The 21,543-nt window shown below is 46.9% G+C and overlaps 1 protein-coding gene across 9 annotated transcripts in view; it reads left to right on the forward strand.

The window, feature by feature from the left end:
* MEIOB (meiosis specific with OB-fold) overlaps positions 1-21,543 on the forward strand; it is a 377,950-nt gene that overhangs the window by 312,960 nt on the left and 43,447 nt on the right. For all 9 annotated transcript variants that reach the window (XM_063934973.1, XM_063934970.1, XM_063934967.1 and 6 more), the window contains 2 exons: positions 1,313-1,365; positions 14,682-14,777. In XM_063934973.1, the coding sequence (XP_063791043.1) occupies positions 1,313-1,365; positions 14,682-14,777 (149 nt within the window). The remainder of the gene's footprint in view (positions 1-1,312; positions 1,366-14,681; positions 14,778-21,543) is intronic.

Consider the following 21,543-nt stretch of genomic DNA (forward strand, 5'->3'; position numbering starts at 1 on the left):
TTGTCCCTTTGAAAAAATACTATAGTGCTTGATGATTATGACTCCTAAAATTATCAAATCAGGCGCTCTGATATAAATCACAAAATAAAGCTGTTGGTCACCCAATTTCAATCACCAGGTTTCAATCACCATACTTAACATTTTATATATTCACCAATGCACGGATAAACTATATATATATATATATATATATATATATATATATATATGTACACAGAGCTGTAGGCAACACAACTTATCACATTTCATATATAATAAATATATACATATATAATCATTTGTAAAATCATTTATAAGAATAGCGCCCATCGTTTATACAGCTGAACACTTACCATCTAGTGAACACCATTCACATTCACCAAAACAAATTGGGACTTTAGAATTTGCTTTGGAGCGAACCAGCCACACTGGTCTTTTGGATGTGGACATCTGTGCAATATACAATTGGGATACAGTATATGGCAGCGTGTAAATAATATCAGCAGTGAGAATAATTCTTTTATGAAAATATGCATTGCCTTTGAAAAAATGTCTGAGTTCGGTTACACCCCTTTCACATCGCACAAATAACCCGGTACCGACACGGCATATTGCCGTGTCGAACCGGGTCAGTGTGCGATGTGAAAGCACACTGGGTGATTTAGCGGGTCGCCTGACCCGGTAAATCAACCCGGTAAAAAAGAAGGGTTTTACCCGGGTTGATTACCGGGTCAGGTGCGGTGTGAATGGGAGCCGTGTCGATGCGACACGGTTCCCATTCACAAGATAGGGAGAGGCGGCGCTGGAGATGAGCTCATCTCCCGACGCCGCCTCCACCCCCGCCCCTGCTGCTGCTGCGGCCTCCGTTGTCATGGCAACCGACCCGGTATATTGCCGGGTCGGGAAGCCTGCAACGGAGCGCAAATGCCGGATCCCACCCGGTAAGTACACGTTTGTCTTACCGGGTAGGACCCGGCATTTGCGGTGTGAATGCAGCACTAGCCTCTGGCACGACCCCCGAACTTGGGTGTCATTACATCCGGCCCACTGTATTTGATAAAAAAAAAAAAAAAAATTAAATATTTTATTTTTGTCTTGGGTAAAGTTACATAATAAAATTAATTTAAATAATGTTTATTATGGGAACCTGCACCTGCAGCATGTTTAACACAACCCTTAACTTAGATATTTCTCTTTTAAAAACTGAGACAGATTTTATATAGATGCAATGAAGGAATTAAAGTACGTCACCGACCTTACAAAAATTTAGTAGAAATTGTATCCATCCAAATTGTAGAAAAGCTATTTATTTATTTTCCTTCTTGAACTTTAGCTGGAGTAATGAGTGCATCCAGTTGGCACAGACCTGGATACCACGAGAAACAGGTTATATGTTTAGTTTTTTATTTTATATATATTCTTATATTTTCACAATACTGCCTTAATTTGCACATCTTTATGATAAATCAGTCTAGCAGTTCCAATTATTTAAATTCTTCCTTACCACAGTTTAAGATTTTCAGATTAAACAGAATTTAATAGAACATGCAAATCTACTTATATTCTTTTACCTGCTATTTATATACTCTGTATGACTTCTGCAACTTAGGCAGTATCCAATTAGCCGCCGTAATTTACTTTGGCTAATTGCTTCGCCGAGGGCTATCCAATTAGCTCCGATAAGCAGGAGCTTATCGCCGATGCCGGCACTTATCAGGAATTTTGATCCGCGATAAGTGCCCCTCAGACCCGCAGTAAGTGCATCAAAAATACATAGGTCAGCCACTTTTCGCAGGGCCTGTGTATTTTCATGCGAAAAGAATGGATAGGGTGATAAAAAAAAACCCATGAAAAACACCTGCGGTGCCACGGGTAATTGGATACCCCTATTAGCTGGAATTCCCCTTATCCATTTGTATTTAAATGCTCTACTGAACTGCGGTTTTGAAGCAAATGCAAATCATGCAATTCCCGAGGAAATCCCTTTCTTTCTGTGTCCGTAACCATTGGCATTCATACTTGAGTCTGCATGCAAATACATTGTGATTTTCTCTGACGTCCTAGTGGATGCTGGGGACTCCGAAAGGACCATGGGGAATAGCGGCTCCGCAGGAGACTGGGCACAAAAGTAAAAGCTTTAGGACTACCTGGTGTGCACTGGCTCCTCCCCCTATGACCCTCCTCCAAGCCTCAGTTAGTTAGATTTTTGTGCCCGAACGAGAAGGGTGCTCACTAGGTGGCTCTCCTGAGCTGCTTAGTAAAAAAGTTTAAGTATAGGTTTTTTATTTTCAGTGAATCCTGCTGGCAACAGGTTCACTGCACCGAGGGACTAAGGGGAGAAGAAGCGAACTCACCTGCGTGCAGAGTGGATTGGGCTTCTTAGGCTACTGGACATTAGCTCCAGAGGGACGATCACAGGCCCAGCCATGGATGGGTCCCAGAGCCGCGCCGCCGGCCCCCTTACAGAGCCAGAAGACTGAAGAGGTCCGGAAAATCGGCGGCAGAAGACGTCCTGTCTTCAATAAGGTAGCGCACAGCACCGCAGCTGTGCGCCATTGCTCTCAGCACACTTCACACTCCGGTCACTGAGGGTGCAGGGCGCTGGGGGGGGGCGCCCTGAGACGCAATAAAAACACCTTATATGGCAAAAAATACATCACATATAGCTCCTGGGCTATATGGATGCATTTAACCCCTGCCAATTTTTCCTTAAAAAAGCGGGAGAAAGGCCGCCGAGAAGGGGGCGGAGCCTATCTCCTCAGCACACTGGCACCATTTTTCCTCACAGCTCCGTTGGAGGGAAGCTCCCTGACTCTCCCCTGCAGTCCTGCACTACAGAAACAGGGTAAAACAAGAGAGGGGGGGCACTAATTGGCAGATAAATCTATACAGCAGCTATATAAGGGAAAAACACTTATATAAGGTTATCCCTGTATATATATAGCGCTCTGGTGTGTGCTGGCAAACTCTCCCTCTGTCTCCCCAAAGGGCTAGTGGGGTCCTGTCCTCTATCAGAGCATTCCCTGTGTGTGTGCTGTGTGTCGGTACGTTGTGTCGACATGTATGAGGAGGAAAATGGTATGGAGGCGGAGCAATTGCCTGTAATAGTGATGTCACCCCCTAGGGAGTCGACACCTGACTGGATGGTCTTATGGAAGGAATTACGTGATAGTGTCAGCACTTTACAAAAGACTGTTGACGACATGAGACAGCCGGCAAATCAGTTATTACCTGTACAGGCGTCTCAAACACCGTCAGGGGCTCTAAAGCGCCCGTTACCTCAGATGGTCGACACAGACCCAGACACGGACACTGACTCCAGTGTCGACGGTGAGGAAACAAACGTATTTTCCAGTAGGGCCACACGTTACATGATCACGGCAATGAAGGAGGTTTTGAACATTTCTGATACTACAAGTACCACAAAAAAGGGTATTATGTGGGGTGTGAAAAAACTACCCGTAGTTTTTCCTGAATCAGATGAATTAAATGAGGTGTGTGATGAAGCGTGGGTTTCCCCCGATAAAAAACTGCTAATTTCTAAAAAATTATTGGCATTATACCCTTTCCCGCCAGAGGTTAGGGCGCGTTGGGAAACACCCCCTAGGGTAGATAAGGCGCTCACACGCTTATCAAAACAAGTGGCGTTACCGTCTCCTGATACGGCCGCCCTCAAGGAACCAGCTGATAGGAAGCTGGAAAATATCCTAAAAAGTATATACACACATACTGGTATTATACTGCGACCAGCAATCGCCTCAGCCTGGATGTGCAGTGCTGGGGTGGCTTGGTCAGATTCCCTGACTGAAAATATTGATACCCTGGACAGGGACAGTATATTATTGACTATAGAGCATTTAAAGGATGCATTTCTATATATGCGAGATGCACAGAGGGATATTTGCACTCTGGCATCAAGAGTAAGTGCGCTGTCCATTTCTGCCAGAAGAGGGTTATGGACGCGACAGTGGTCAGGTGATGCGGATTCCAAACGGCATATGGAAGTATTGCCGTATAAAGGGGAGGAGTTATTTGGGGTCGGTCTATCGGACCTGGTGGCCACGGCAACGGCTGGGAAATCCACCTTTTTACCCCAGGTCACCTCTCAGCAGAAAAAGACACCGTCTTTTCAGGTTCAGTCCTTTCGTCCCCATAAGGGCAAGCGGGCAAAAGGCCACTCATATCTGCCCCGGGGCAGAGGAAGGGGAAAAAGACTGCAGCAGGCAGCCTCTTCCCAGGAACAGAAGCCCTCCCCCGCTTCTGCCAAGTCCTCAGCATGACGCTGGGGCCTTACAAGCGGACTCAGGCACGGTGGGGGCCCGTCTCAAGATTTTCAGCGCGCAGTGGGCTCACTCGCAAGTGGACCCCTGGATCCTGCAGGTAGTATCTCAGGGGTACAAATTGGAATTCGAGACGTCTCCCCCTCGCCGGTTCCTGAAGTCTGCTTTACCAACGTCTCCCTCCGACAGGGAGGCGGTATTGGAAGCCATTCACAAGCTGTATTCCCAGCAGGTGATAATCAAGGTACCCCTCCTACAACAGGGAAAGGGGTATTATTCCACGCTGTTTGTGGTACCGAAGCCGGACGGCTCGGTGAGACCTATTTTAAATCTGAAATCCTTGAACACTTACATACAAAGGTTCAAATTCAAGATGGAGTCACTCAGAGCAGTGATAGCGAACCTGGAAGAAGGGGACTATATGGTGTCTCTGGACATCAAGGATGCTTACCTCCATGTCCCAATTTGCCCTTCTCACCAAGGGTACCTCAGGTTTGTGGTACAGAACTGTCACTATCAGTTTCAGACGCTGCCGTTTGGATTGTCCACGGCACCCCGGGTCTTTACCAAGGTAATGGCCGAAATGATGATTCTTCTTCGAAGAAAAGGCGTCTTAATTATCCCTTACTTGGACGATCCAGAGGACAGTTAGAGGTCGGAGTAGCACTATCTCAAGTAGTACTACGACAGCACGGGTGGATTCTAAATATTCCAAAATCGCAGCTGATTCCGACGTCACGTCTGCTGTTCCTAGGGATGATTCTGGACACAGTCCAGAAAAAGGTGTTTCTCCCGGAGGAGAAAGCCAGGGAGTTATCCGACCTAGTCAGGAACCTCCTAAAACCAGGCCAAGTGTCAGTGCATCAATGCACAAGGGTCCTGGGAAAAATGGTGGCTTCTTACGAAGCGATTCCATTCGGCAGATTCCACGCAAGAACTTTTCAGTGGGATCTGCTGGACAAATGGTCCGGATCGCATCTTCAAATGCATCAGCGGATAACCCTGTCTCCAAGGACAAGGGTGTCTCTCCTGTGGTGGTTACAGAGTGCTCATCTTCTAGAGGGCCGCAGATTCGGCATTCAGGACTGGGTCCTGGTGACCACGGATGCCAGCCTGAGAGGCTGGGGAGCAGTCACACAGGGAAGAAATTTCCAGGGCTTGTGGTCAAGCATGGAAACGTCACTTCACATAAATATCCTGGAACTAAGGGCCATTTACAATGCCCTAAGTCAGGCAAGGCCTCTGCTTCAGGGTCAGCCGGTGTTGATCCAGTCGGACAACATCACGGCAGTCGCCCACGTAAACAGACAGGGCGGCACAAGAAGCAGGAGGGCAATGACGGAAGTTGCAAGGATTCTTCGCTGGGCGGAAAATCATGTGATAGCACTGTCAGCAGTGTTCATTCCGGGAGTGGACAACTGGGAAGCAGACTTCCTCAGCAGACACGACCTCCACCCGGGGGAGTGGGGACTTCACCCAGAAGTCTTCCACATGATTGTGAACCGTTGGGAAAAACCAAAGGTGGACATGATGGCGTCCCGCCTCAACAAAAAACTGGACAGATATTGCGCCAGGTCAAGGGACCCTCAGGCAATAGCTGTGGACGCTCTGGTAACACCGTGGGTGTACCAGTCAGTGTATGTGTTCCCTCCTCTGCCTCTCATACCCAAGGTACTGAGAATCATAAGAAGGAGAGGAGTAAGGACTATACTCGTGGCTCCGGATTGGCCAAGAAGGACTTGGTACCCGGAACTTCAAGAGATGCTCACGGAAGACCCGTGGCCTCTACCTCTAAGAAAGGACCTGCTCACCTGCTCCAGCAGGGACCCTGTCTGTTCCAAGACTTACCGCGGCTGCGTTTGACGGCATGGCGGTTGAACGCCGGATCCTGAAGGAAAAAGGCATTCCGGATGAAGTCATCCCTACCCTGATCAAAGCCAGGAAGGATGTAACTGTGCAACATTATCACCGTATTTGGCGTAAATATGTTGCGTGGTGTGAGGCCAGGAAGGCCCCTACAGAGGAATTTCAACTGGGTCGTTTCCTGCATTTCCTGCAAACAGGACTGTCTATGGGCCTAAAATTAGGGTCCATTAAGGTTCAAATTTCGGCCCTGTCGATATTCTTCCAGAAAGAACTAGCTTCAGTTCCTGAAGTTCAGACGTTTGTCAAAGGGGTACTGCATATACAGCCTCCTTTTGTGCCTCCAGTGGCACCTTGGGATCTCAATGTAGTTTTGGGGTTCCTAAAATCACATTGGTTTGAACCACTCACCACTGTGGACTTAAAATATCTCACATGGAAAGTGGTAATGCTGTTAGCCCTGGCTTCAGCCAGGCGTGTCTCAGAATTGGCGGCTTTATCCTATAAAAGCCCTTACCTAATTTTTCATACGGACAGGGCAGAATTGAGGACTCGTCCTCAATTTCTCCCTAAGGTGGTTTCAGCGTTTCACTTAAACCAGCCTATTGTGGTACCTGCGGCTACTAGGGACTTGGAGGATTCCAAGTTGCTGGACGTAGTCAGGGCCCTGAAAATATATGTTTCCAGGACGGCTGGAGTCAGAAAATCTGACTCGCTGTTTATCCTGTATGCACCCAACAAGCTGGGTGCTCCTGCTTCTAAGCAGACTATTGCTCGTTGGATTTGTAGTACAATTCAGCTTGCACATTCTGTGGCAGGCCTGCCACAGCCAAAATCTGTAAAAGCCCATTCCACACGGAAAGTGGGCTCATCTTGGGCGGCTGCCCGAGGGGTCTCGGCTTTACAACTTTGCCGAGCAGCTACTTGGTCAGGGGCAAACACGTTTGCTAAATTCTACAAATTTGATACCCTGGCTGAGGAGGACCTGGAGTTCTCTCATTCGGTGCTGCAGAGTCATCCGCACTCTCCCGCCCGTTTGGGAGCTTTGGTATAATCCCCATGGTCCTTTCGGAGTCCCCAGCATCCACTAGGACGTCAGAGAAAATAAGAATTTACTTACCGATAATTCTATTTCTCATAGTCCGTAGTGGATGCTGGGCGCCCATCCCAAGTGCGGATTGTCTGCAATACTTGTACATAGTTATTGTTACAAAAATCGGGTTATTATTTGTTGTGAGCCATCTTTTCAGAGGCTCCTCTGTTATCATGCTGTTAACTGGGTTCAGATCACAAGTTGTACGGTGTGATTGGTGTGGCTGGTATGAGTCTTACCCGGGATTCAAAATCCTTCCTTATTGTGTACGCTCGTCCGGGCACAGTATCCTAACTGAGGCTTGGAGGAGGGTCATAGGGGGAGGAGCCAGTGCACACCAGGTAGTCCTAAAGCTTTTACTTTTGTGCCCAGTCTCCTGCGGAGCCGCTATTCCCCATGGTCCTTTCGGAGTCCCCAGCATCCACTACGGACTATGAGAAATAGAATTATCGGTAAGTAAATTCTTATTTTTTTGTGAAGATGCTTAATCAATTACCATAAATTTAAAGCATGTCACTGCATGTAAAAAAATCCATTATAAATATGGAAGTGTATTTTAGCATATACTGTACATACCGACTTGAGAGAGCGAATTACATCAGCATTGTGATGTCGTTTTTCCTTTCATGTCAATGACACATTCATTTCAATGGTCCATTCATTTCAGTGGGGCTGTGCACTACGTGTAGAAACTACACTGATAGACATAGGCCATTGAAATTAATGGGAAATTGACATGAATGCCATATCACATTAATATTATTATGTTTTCTCTTTTATCCTTACGGTTGACACAAGAGCACTGGTGTATAGTGAATTTAAATGTTGTTTAAGGGTAAACTCGCAGCCCCTCAATCCCTGTGAAGACTCCCGAGGTGCTTAGTATTTTATAATGTGCCCATCGGAGCCAGTGCCACCATCACGTCAGGCGGGCTTAGGTTTTTGGAGGTAGTGGTCACTGGAAGGCATGACCATGGCCCCTCATTACACACACATAACATCATTTAGCGGCATTGTGTATGGTGTGAATGATTATGGCTCCCCCTGGCCTCTAGAACCCCAACAGTGGTACAACCTTTCCCTGTCGCTGTTCCTGGCCAGAGCTGCCTTGTTTGTGATTGCCTCTGTAGTCCAATTTCGTCCGGCTTCCCGCACATCCGCCAAAATCGGGCAGGGAGGGTTTGGGGGGCTTTACATCCAGCCCATGATCTGTTAAGTCAGAGGTTCTTTCATCACCAAGTTTTACCTTGGTTGACTTTAATAATATGACTTTTAAATCCATGGTACCAAAGGCTAAGGGTTTTCCTGACAGCATATCTCAACCCATGCCTAAGGCTAGAAATTAGTCAAGAATTATCTCTAGATTTGGATGATTTACATATCATTGGGTCAAGTTTTTATAGGTGTCTACGTCAACCCCAAAAGGTCAACATGGGAAAAAGGTTGACACGAAAAAGGTTGTCACAGCAAAAGGAACATGAGTTTTTTGTAGGGTTCTGGTGTTGTTTACTCTGTAAAATAACTGGGAACCCCAATTAGTGCACCGTGTACCCTTGCATGGCTCGATTCGCTCGCCATGCTTTAAAGGTTACTACAGGTTTCCATTCCCAATCGTAGGATGTAACGTATAAAAAAAGTTTAAAATTTTAAAAAATGAATGTCAACTATTGCCAGGTCGACCTTTTGACTATATCGACCTAATGCATGTCGACCAATAGTAGTCGACCTATCGACTGTCAACCTTAGTACTGTTGACCTATCATCCAGGTACCCTTTCAGTTGGCCCACCTACTCTTGTTATTGTAAGAGGGTCTGGATGGAGATTTGAGACATAGGGGTCTATTCACTAAGCCTTGGATGGAGATAACGCACCAGCCAATCGGCTCCTAACTGTCATTTTTCAAACATAGCCTGTGACATGGCAGTTAGGAGCCGATTGGCTGGTGCTTTATCTCCAGCAACTTTATCTGAGTAAATAGACCCCTTAGATCCCTAAAGGTTCAAATTTTGTCCCATTTAAATTCTTTCAGAGAAAAGTGGCAACCTTTTATCAAAGGTGCAGACTTTCTTACAGGCAGTAATGAACATGTAACCTCCATACATCTCCCCAATATTCCCTTGGAATCTGTAGCTGGTGTAGGCACACCTACACTGTACTCCTTTCAAAGCTTTACATTAAGTGGAGTTGAAGTTCCTTAACTGGAAGATAAACTTTCTAGGAGTATTGGACCTGAGGGGCTATGTCTTTGTAGGTCTGTATATCTCATTTTCATGAATACACTGCTGTTCTTCAAACTAAATCTTCCTTTCAACACAAAGTGGTCCCCAAGTTCCACTTAAATCAGTACATTGTGATTCTGGCCTATACCCATTGTAGGTTTCCAGAAGAAGAGACCTTTTTTTAATTTGTGGACGTGGTAAGGGCTTTGAGAACCTATGTCCAAGGATCAGTAAAATACGAAGGCGGGATTAAAATGTAATACTCTATGATGCCAATAAGAGAGGTTGGCCGGAGTCCAAGCAGACCATTTATAGATGGACTATATTGTAGAGATGAGCGGATTCGGTTTTACTCGGTTTTACTCGGTTCTCAAAACCGAATCTTATTGGCTATACAAAACACGTGACATCCGTGAGCCAATTAGATGCCGTTTTGAGAACCGAGTAAAACCGAGTAAAACCGAACCCGCTCATCTCTACTATATTGGTAATTCGTCAGGCTATTTTTGAAAATGTAGCAGTATATTTAACAGATCAGTGGGTGGCACTGGGCTTTGGCTGAGCAGTTGAGTGACAGGCAGTCAGCTGGTTTTCAGTATACACACCCACCAAGTTTTACAGATTCAGCACTTTTGCTTTGAGATGTCCCCAGTGTTCCAACATTGCCCATAAGGTTGAACGAGAAAATTAGATTTTTATACTTACATGAATAGCTAGCGCAACTAAACTACATTTTTAGAATCCTATAAATAAATACCGTCTTAATGTACGAGGAGGTATCATGAAGTTTTATTTATCACCATTAAGTCATTGAGATATCCGGATGTAATTTGATCAACATAATCATCAATCCTTGTGTACATGATGTTGTAAATTACAGCTACTTATGTCAACTTGTTTCATTTCCTGAGCTGATGTCAGTAACCTGCATGATGGACAAAACTGAAGCCCGTAGTGTTATTAAGTTCCTCCATTTAAAGGGTAACAGCACCGCCAAATCTATGATGGAAGGGTGGCTGTCTATGGCAGGCATGTCCAAACTGCGGCCCTCTAGCTATTGTGAAACTACATATCCCAGCATGCCCTGACACAGTTTTGCTGTCAGAGAATGCTAACGCTCTGTCAGGGCATGCTCGGTTGTGTAGTTTCTCAACAGCTGGAGGGCCGCAGTTTGGACATGCCTGGTCTATGGTGATGAAAGTCCATCTTATGAGACTATTGTGAGGTGTAAAAGGAGCTTTAAAACTGATCTTCACACGGTTAAGAAAATGAAGGTTCTTGTCCTTGAAAACAGATGACTGACCATTGAAATGATCATGAAAGAAGGTGGTCTTAGTTATGGAAGAGTGCGGAAGATTATATATCAGCAACTGCACATGTCTAAAGTGTCATCACCATAGCCAGATTAAGAGGGGGATGCAAGGCATACTGTACCCCGGGCCCCCCTCTGTCAGGGGGCCCCCCAGGCAAGAGCATAATGACATCACTAGCTTTCCCTCTTCTACAGCAGCAGAACCAGACAGCCAGAATGTGAGCAGGACAGAATGTAGTGCAGGCAGAGACACAGGAATATCAGATTTCATGAACTATCAATGGAACTCTCCAACAAAAGGAGAACTAGGAGGTGGGATCCCTGTGTCACTTACAGCTTTCTCCACACCTGGGTGGGAGCCCTGTGTAACTTACCTAATGAGGGTCTAAAGAGAGAGAGATACACACACACACACACACACACACACACACACACAGTCCTCCTGAGTCCTGTCCCAGTGTGTAAGTAGTACAGAGGCTGCTGCTATTTTTGCATGTGACAAGGTAAATTATACATTTTATTATTCTATGTGTATTTTAAGGTTGGTTAAGTTGTCTTTGTTACACTACAAGAACATTTTTATAAAATAGTTGTCTTTCAATTAGGTAGAGCTATAAACAGTACCCAGGCATTATTAAACTATTAATTTAAATCTAGTACACACCATTGGGCTAAATGTCATATACACAATCCATACATCCCACCATGACCCATTCCAGGAGGGACACAATGCTCTCTACCTGGACTTCCTTCTTAAGTTATGATTGCAATCACCTGGGTTGACACACCTTTCTTATCAATTAAATAGTTTAACACAGGTGACGCCAATCTTATATTAAGTGGGAAGTCCATGTAAAGAGCATGTTGTCCCTCCTGGAAGGGGTCATGTTGGGAGGTATGCACAATCTTATACACAGCCCTCCCCACCTTCCACTGGGGCCCCCTGTCTAAAGTGCCCCGGGCACCCCCAAGGCTTAATCCGGCCCTGGTCATCACAATGGGTTCCCCGCTTGCTGACCCCATTTCACAAACAAACTTTAGGTGAACTTTCACAGTGGATGTTGGAGCATGAACTTCTTTGCACATCTTATGACTATTAGTCCGTGGGCCAGACCAAATGTCGATACCACCAAGAGGGGCAAAACTTGAGTGCACTTTTCTTAAAGATATATATATGGCCATAATATTTCTGTATGATAACCGCCTTATAGCCACAGCTTTGTGATATAATGGAAGGGCGTAAGTACAAACGTGCGGTGTGACTTCACAAGCTGGTGTATGAAGCTATTATGAGGCTTGCATGGAAGGGATTTCTCGCGTGGTTGGAAGAAACCCATAAAAATGACAAAGCCTATTTGGATGAAATGCTTAATGGTGTCAATCTCTTTTTTGTATAATCTGATTTTTATTGAAAGAAGACAAAGTACATTGAAAACATCGTGCTCAAATACAATAGTCTCAGTAAACTAGACCGGAACGACACTGTACTAAATGTAGAGAAGTTGAATTGAGCTCAGCCAGTTGAGTATCCAGAAAGTTCTAAACACTTGTCATTCAATACCTGAGCACATCCAAAATTACACGGTGTCAATCTCTTATGCCAAAACATCTGCAATGCCACATTATCGGAGGTGCTTTGCAATGAAGCCTGTATCCATATTAATTGCACAGAGTTCTGTTTCGGTACAAGTCTTTTTTGTACCGGCTTGTGGGCACAAATATCCTGGTTCCCTGCATGGGATTCAACAAAATAGCACCCACCGGGACAGGGGGGCTGTTTGGACCCCTGGGACCTATCCATACCCCTGGAATCAAAAACATCACCTGTACCGGTCGGAGCTTTAGGGGGCACTCTTTTTTTTAACAGATACCAGTTCAAGCACAGGTACTTAAGGCACCGACACAAGCTGCAGAGTCTCCCCGGATCCCTGAATGGGCCAAAAATTTGACCACTTTGGAGCAAATTTGACCTAAATATAGAGGGGATACGCCCCTACTAGTGTGCCAAATTTCAGGTAAATAGCTCCACCAGAACCGGAGATCCAGGACTTCCAGTCAGCGGTACTTGGCCATTGACTTACCAAGGAGTGCCCGGGTACAGATTCTTGACTTTGCCGGTCTATAGCTCCGGTTCTGCTGGACCGAATCACCCCAAATTTGGCCCACTTATAGAGGGGATACCCCTCTACTATTTTATTGCAATTCATGTAAATAGCTCCACAGGTACCGGAGATCCATGACTTCTAGCCAGCGATGTTTTCCCATTGACTTACCCGAGGCTCTCCCACAAGCGCTCAAGTGAAGTGGGGTCCATTCCAGGAGCCATATCTTACATTCCTGGGGTGCCAGAGACCCCAAATTTGGCCTGTGGATAGAAGAGTCTATTCACTATCACCCCACCAAGTTTTGGAGTACATGGTCTGGAAGCGGTGGGGGGGCACTAACCCCGGGGCCTAGTGCCCCCAATTTGGGGTACAGAAACTTGGGGTCATGATTTTGGGGTAGCCATCCGATTGAGCTACCTGGGCTACATTGGGGGTTAAGCTCCAGGATCGGTCGGGGTACCCCAAAACAATGACCAAAGTGCTTGGAAAGCTCCACAGGTCAGGGGTTGCGACCTTTGACCTCTACCACTATGTACCAAGGGTAGGCCAAATTCTCCTCTGCAAAATGTATATCTCGGATTTATGAAGAAAAATCACTGGACCGAGCAATCGCCCACCAAAGCTGACCCCACTCAAAGTCACCCGGAATATTTTGCTCCCCAGGGGTGCTCGTCTGAAAGAGGAGGTTCATATGAACAAAACGTATATCTCAGAATTTTTTTAAACCCCCTGGATCCGGAGATATCGGGGTCCAAGGAGACCCCAAAATCCCTATTGACTTATAATGGAGCGGTTGCCGATAGTTCATAGAACCCCTGGATCCGGAGATAGAACCGGGCAGAAATCACCAAAATCGCCATTGACTTATCTTAACCAACCCCAATACACCCCCCCCCCCCCCCCCCCCCCTCCACACACACACACACTTTTTTGTGTTTTACTACCTATAAGCTGGAACTCTGGTAGGGTTATCATACAAAAAAACAACTCTACTATCATAGTTCTACAAAGAAATACAACAAAGTTTTGCCCCCTTTACTGGTACCGATTAGTAAAAAATCTGGCTTTGGCCAATGGACTATATGGATGTATGCTTGGTCTACTATGATCCAGAGACCAAAGAAATGAGCAAGGAGTGGAAACACACCCCCCTCCCAAAAAGGCTAAGGTGCAGAAATTTGCAGGGAAGGTCATGCTGTATGTTTTCTGCAACTGTCGTGGCATAATCCTAACCAATTACCTTCCGAAGGGTCAGATAATCACCAATGCTTATTACTGCACCCTTCTTCAGAAATTTTGAGATGCCATGAGAGAAAAAACGTTGTGGTATGATCAGCAAAGACATCCGTCTCTTAGCCGACAATGCACCACCACATTCCGCCCAAACATCTGCTGTGGAAGCCGACATGTGTGGCTATAAAAATTTGCCACATCCCCCTATTCGCCTGATCTCGCACTCAGCGACTTCTTTCTCTTCCCATGATGACGAAGCCAGTTCGGGGTAGGCAGTTTGACAACCCGACTGATATTATTCTGGAAGTGGAACAGTGGTTCTTGAGGCAATCGCAGGACTTCTTTAATGATGGGTTGCGTAAACTCAAGAAACACGGGCAGAAATGTGTGGCTCTGCAGTGCGTTTACGTGTAGAAGACTTAAATACCACATTCAATTTTCTATCTCATTCTGTTCATGGTGATAATTGAAACTTTTTGAAAACCCCTCGTACCTCTCATTGCAACCCGAACTAAAAGTTTCAAATCTGTCTAGTACTTCTGTAAAGTAAATATTGCTTTTAAAATGAGTTTGATTACTTGTTTCAATACAAACAGTGCTTTTCGCATCAGAGATACGTATAAATTATGACTCCTTTCGAAATTCAATGGTCGCAACTGTTGTGTCAAAAACTATCTTCACAATCAATCCAGGTAAGCACTGATATCAGATGTAAAAGAGCACTATATATATACTCGTATCCTAAGCTTGTGAACCCTTTGTGATTTTCTGAAATGTTGCATAAATTTTACCTTAAATGTGTTCAGCCCTTCATCTGAGTCATAATTACAGATGAAGAAAAGCCTATATGCTAATAACATGCAAATTTAGTGTATATGCCTGTTTCATTCATTAACCGCTTCAGTGATATGCACGGAAATCTTCCCCGGAAGATTTTCATGCATACTACCTCCTGATTCCCCGGGGACAGCCCGTGAATCAGCATTCTCCATGATGGTGTTAAGCCCGCCTCCCGGACTCCTATTTGCCGGGGGGCGGGCTTAGCTGTATAATGGCTCATGCTGATTCCCGGGCGCCGCAAGGCAGCCGGGAATTAGCGCTGAGGCTGGTGATCGCCAGGCGATAACCTTGCCCTGCCCTGTCGCTCGCTCCCCTGCACCCTCATCCAGCTCCCACACCAATTTAAAAACACCCCCCTTCCCCAGGGTGTGTTTTTGAATTGGAAACTCGCCACTGAAGGTGTTAATAGGTAAAAATGTTCCATCACTAAGTCTCTTTGTTGCAAAAAATGTTTATGAATCTCTATGATTATCAGTTCATTTAAAGTATGGTTCCCCAAACGCTGACCGAATGTCCCACTCACAGCCCAGACGTTATGGAAATGCCTGCTTCAGCAAAGGGTAAATAAACCTGACTGAGGTTATCATTAAGCCACTTGTGCCCATACATGGATATCCTTTGGACCTGCACTGTAGCACTTGCACCTGCTCTATGCTGGGTGGAAAAGATACTCCTGCACACAGTTGCATTTCTGTCCACATCCATCTCTGAATAACCCGCAGTTATGTCTACTGAACTTTGTCTTGGTGAGAACAACTCATTACATGAACGTTCTGCCTGTTTGGTTGTAGTGTAGATCGGAATGACGCACATATGACTTTGGATTGCTAATAATTGCATGCACTCATTTCCAGGGCATAGGTTACTGTCAGTGTTTAGAGTCCACCATCAGGCAAACGCTGAACAAGAGGGTGCAAGGGGCAATAGCAAGGCTACAGCCAGTACTCTCCAAGAGGAATATTGCTGCCCATTGAAAGTCTGCTAAAACACCAACTGGATGAGTCATAAGGGCCCCATGATTCTAGGAGCCTTTGAGCAGGACCCCCTCCACAGTTAGAGGTCTGAGGAGCATCTTTCTCTGCCTGGCTGGAGTAATCCACCAATTAGAGTGCAGACAGCTATGCCCTGTATGGAAGCATGTGGAGGCTGAAATCCTAGTCCCAATATCTACTCCCATTGGATGTTTGAGAAAGATAAGCTTTCTGCAAATATTTAAAATTGAGAAGCTGGGAGACAGTCTAACACAGTAATACCGAGAGATTTCCAGAGAAATCCTGGGAATGTAAGAAAGGAACAACCGAGGAGAGCATAATAAGCGTTGGGAAAGTCAGGCACCACCAGGAAGGGTTAGGGTTAGGCCTCGGGGGGGGGGGGGGGGGGTTACGTTTTAGGCTGCGAGAAGGGAGGGTTAGGTAGACATTGGGGAAAGGTAAGTATACTTACCTTGCCCCTGTCGGGATTCTCAACATCAGGATGTGGCGGTCTGTATTTTGACCGCTGCTATCCCGAGCACCAGCATATGAAAGCCAACCCACTCAGACAGCTGCATAGCGGTAAACTTCTCTCTAGCTGGTAGTACTGTTACCTTGTATTGGATTCTACTTGGAATAAAACACTATAAACATTTTTTTCTTTTTAAAGCACACGTCGGGATGAGCTGTTAGGCATATAAACCTGTTGGATATTTATTTCCCGTGCAGCAGCCTAGACAAAGCGGACTTTCCACATATCTTACAACAGCTAAAATTGAAGGGCTGCTGCTCTGAGAGCCCTCATTGCTCATTTTTATATTATGTTCGAACTCGTGTAAGAACATTAGGCTGTTCCTGTTGTCTTCGTGTAAAGCAACAAATATTCTGTGCATTTTAAAATGGTATAATTATATATATTTTCTCTGACGTCCTAGTGGATACTGGGTACTCCGTAAGGACCATGGGAATAGACGGGCTCCGCAGGAGACTGGGCACTCTTTAAAGAAAGATTAGGTACTATATCTGGTGTGCACTGGCTCCTCCCTCTATGCCCCTCCTCCAGACCTCAGTTAGAATCTGTGCCCGGCTCGAGCTGGTTGCACACTAGGGGCGCTCCTGAGCTTCTAGTAAAGAAAGTATTTGTTAGGTTTTTTATTTTCAGTGAGATCTGCTGGCAACAGACTCACTGCTACGAGGGACTTAGGGGAGAGAAGCGAACCTACCTGCTTGCAGCTAGCTTGGGCTTCTAGGCTACTGGACACCATTAGCTCCAGTGGGATCGAACACAGGCCCAGCCTCGGTCGTCCGGTCCCGGAGCCGCGCCGCCGTCCCCCTTGCAGAGCCAGAAGAACATCCTGGAAATCGGCGGCTGTAGACTCCGGTCTTCATTAAGGTAGCGCACAGCACTGCAGCTGTGCGCCATTGCTCCCTATGCACACCACATACTCCGGTCACTGATGGGTGCAGGGCGCTGGGGGGGGGGGGGGGGGGGGGCGCCCTGGGCTGCAATTAGAGTACCTTACATGGCGAACAGCACATAATATAGTCTAATAAACTATATATGTGCAAAAATCCCCCGCCATAATATAAATATAAGAGCGGGAGAAGTCCGCCGAGAAGGGGCGGGGCTATCTCCCTTAGCACACTGGCGCCATTTCCTCTGCACAGCTCCGCTGGAAGACAGCTCCCCAGGCTCTCCCCTGCAGTTTCCAGGCTCAAAGGGTAAAAAAGAGAGGGGGGGGGGCACTAAATTTAGGCGCAAACTGTATTTGTAAAGCTGCTATAGGGAAAATCACTTTGTGTTAGTGTAAATCCCTGATTATATAGCGCTGTGGTGTGTGCTGGCATACTCTCTCTGTCTCCCCAAAGGACTTTGTGGGGTCCTGTCCTCAGTCAGAGCATTCCCTGTGTGTGTGCGGTGTGTCGGTACGGCTGTGTCGACATGTTTGATGAGGAGGCTTTTGTGGAGGCGGAGCAGGTGCCGATAAATGTTATGTCACCCCCTGCGGGGTCGACACCAGAGTGGATGGATATGTGGAAGGTTTTACACGACAGTGTCAACTCCTTGCATAAAAGGTTCAATGACATAACAGCTGTGGGACAGCCGGCTTCTCATCCATTGCCTGCCCAGGCGTCTCAAAGGCCATCGGGGCTCAAAAACGCCCGCTACCTCAGATGGCAGACACAGATGTCGACACAGAGTCTGACTCCAGTGTCGACGAGGACGAGACTAATGTACATTCCACTAGGGCCATCCGTTGCATGATTACGGCAATGAAAAATATGTTGCACATTTCTGACATTAACCCAGGTACCACTAAAAAGGGTATTATGTTTGGGGAGAAAAAGCAACCAGTGGTTTTTCCCCCATCAGATGAGTTGAATGAAGTGTGTGAAGAAGCGTGGGCTTCCCCCGATAAGAAACTAGTGATTTCTAAAAAGTTACTGATGGCGTACCCTTTCCCGCCAGAGGACAGGTTACGTTGGGAGACATCCCCGAGGGTGGATAAGGCGCTCACATGCTTGTCAAAAAAGGTGGCACTGCCGTCTCAGGATACGGCCGCCTTAAAGGAGCCTGCGGATAGAAAGCAGGAGGCTATCCTGAAGTCTGTATATACACACACAGGTACTATACTGAGACCTGCAATTGCTTCAGCTTGGATGTGTAGTGCTGCAGCAGCTTGGTCCGATACCCTGTCTGAAAATATTGATACCCTCGACAGGGATACGATTTTGCTAACCATAGAGCATATTAAAGACGTAGTCTTATATATGAGAGATGCACAGAGGGATATTTGCCGGCTGGCATCTAGAATTAATGCAATGTCCATTTCTGCCAGGAGAGTATTATGGACTCGGCAGTGGACAGGTGATGCGGATTCTAAAAGGGCACATGGAGGTTTTGCCTTACAAGGGTGAGGAATTGTTTGGGGATGGTCTCTCGGACCTCGTTTCCACAGCAACAGCTGGGAAGTCGACATTTTTACCTCAGGTTCCCTCACAGCCTAAGAAAGCACCGTATTATCAGGTACAGTCCTTTCGGCCCCAGAAAGGCAAGCGGGTTAAAGGCGTGTCCTTTCTGCCCAGAGGCAGGGGTAGAGGGAAAAAGCTGCACCATACAGCCAGTTCCCAGGAACAAAAATCCTCCCCTGCTTCCACTAAATCCACTGCATGACGCTGGGGCTCCACTGGTGGAGCCAGGTGCGGTGGGGGCCCGTCTCCGGAACTTCAGCGACCGGTGGGTTCGCTCACAGGTGGATCCCTGGGTTCTACAAGTGGTATCTCAGGGATACAAGCTGGAATTCAAGACGTCTCCCCCTCGCCGTTACCTCAAATCAGCCTTGCCAGCTACTCCCCAGGACAGGGAGGTAGTGCTGGCGGCAATTCACAAGCTGTACCTCCAGCAGGTGATAATAAAAGTTCCCCTCCTTCAACAGGGACGGGGTTACTATTCCACAATGTTTGTGGTACCGAAACCAGACGGTTCGGTGAGACCCATTCTAAATTTGAAATCCTTGAACACTTATATAAGGAAGTTCAAGTTCAAAATGGAATCGCTCAGGGCGGTTATTGCAAGCCTGGAAGAGGGGGATTACATGGTATCACTGGACATCAAGGATGCTTACCTACATGTCCCCATTTACCCACCTCACCAGGTGTACCTCCGTTTTGTGGTACAGGACTGCCATTACCAATTCCAGACGTTGCCGTTTGGTCTGTCCACGGCACCGAGGGTATTTACCAAAGTAATGGCCGAAATGATGATACTCCTTCGAAAGAAGGGAGTTATAATTATCCCGTACTTGGACGATCTCCTTATAAAGGCGAGGTCCAGGGAGCAGTTGTTGGTCGGAGTAGCACTATCTCAGGAAGTGCTACAACAGCACGGCTGGATTCTGAATATTCCAAAGTCGCAGCTGGTTCCTACGACGCGTCTGCTGTTCCTGGGTATGATTCTGGACACAGAACAGAAGAAGGTTTTTCTCCCGGAGGAGAAGGCCAAGGAGTTGTCATCTCTGGTCAGAGACCTCCTGAAACCAAAACAGGTGTCGGTGCATCACTGCACGCGAGTCCTGGGAAAGATGGTAGCTTCTTACGAGGCAATTCCATTCGGCAGGTTCCATGCAAGGATCTTTCAGTGGGATCTGTTAGACAAGTGGTCGGGATCGCATCTTCAGATGCATCGGCTGATCACCCTGTCCCCGAGGGCCAGGGTGTCTCTGCTGTGGTGGCTGCAGAGTGCTCATCTTCTCGAGGGCCGCAGATTCGGCATACAGGACTGGGTCCTGGTGACCACGGATGCAAGCCTCCGAGGTTGGGGGCAGTCACTCACGGAAGAAACTTCCAAGGACAATTGTCGAGTCAGGAGGCTTCCCTACACATAAATATTCTGGAACTAAGGGCCATTTACAATGCCCTAAGTCAGGCAAAACCCCTGCTTCAAAACCAGCCGGTTCTGATTCAGTCAGACAACATCACGGCGGTCGCCCATGTAAACCGACAGGGCGGCACAAAAAGCAGGATGGCGATGGCAGAAGCCACAAGGATTCTCCGATGGGCGGAAAATCACGTGATAGCACTGTCAGCAGTGTTCATTCCGGGAGTGGACAAATGGGAAGCAGACTTCCTCAGCAGGCACGACCTCCACCTGGGAGAGTGGGGACTTCATCCAGAAGTCTTCCAGCTGATTGTAAATCGTTGGGAAAGGCCACAGGTGGACATGATGGCTTCCCGCCTCAACAAAAAGCTAAAAAGATATTGCGCCAGGTCAAGGGACCCTCAGGCGATAGCTGTGGACGCTCTAGTGACACCGTGGGTGTACCAGTCGGTTTATGTGTTCCCTCCTCTTCCTCTAATACCAAAGGTACTGAGGATAATAAGAAAGAGAGGAGTAAGAACTATACTCATCGTTCCGGATTGGCCAAGAAGGACTTGGTACCCGGAACTACAAGAAATGATCTCAGAGGACCCTTGGCCTCTGCCTCTCAGACAGGACCTGCTACAGCAGGGGCCCTGTCTGTTCCAAGACTTACCGCAGCTGCGTTTGACGGCATGGCGGTTGAACGCCGGATCCTGATGGAAAAGGGAATTCCGGTTGAAGTCATTCCTACGCTGATAAAAGCTAGGAAGGATGTGACAGCAAAACATTATCACCGCATATGGCGAAAATATGTTGCTTGGTGTGAGGCTATGAAGGCCCCAACAGAAGAATTTCAGCTGGGTCGATTTCTGCACTTCCTACAGTCAGGAGTGACTATGGGCCTAAAATTGGGATCCATAAAAGTCCAGATTTCGGCCCTGTCTATTTTCTTTCAAAAAGAACTGGCTTCACTGCCTGAAGTTCAGACGTTTGTTAAGGGAGTGCTGCATATTCAGCCCCCTTTTGTGTAGAGATGAGCGGGTTCGGTTCCTCGGAATCCGAACCCGCCCGAACTTCAGCTTTTTTTACACGGATCCGAGCGACTCGGATCTTCCCGCCTTGCTCGGTTAACCCGAGCGCGCCCGAACGTCATCATGACGCTGTCGGATTCTCGCGAGGCTCGGATTCTATCGCGAGACTCGGATTCTATATAAGGAGCCGCGCGTCGCCGCCATTTTCACACGTGCATTGAGATTGATAGGGAGAGGACGTGGCTGGCGTCCTCTC

The sequence above is a fragment of the Pseudophryne corroboree genome, chromosome 7 (assembly GCF_028390025.1).
Source record: "Pseudophryne corroboree isolate aPseCor3 chromosome 7, aPseCor3.hap2, whole genome shotgun sequence".
In the NCBI taxonomy this organism is placed as follows: Eukaryota; Metazoa; Chordata; class Amphibia; order Anura; family Myobatrachidae; genus Pseudophryne; species Pseudophryne corroboree.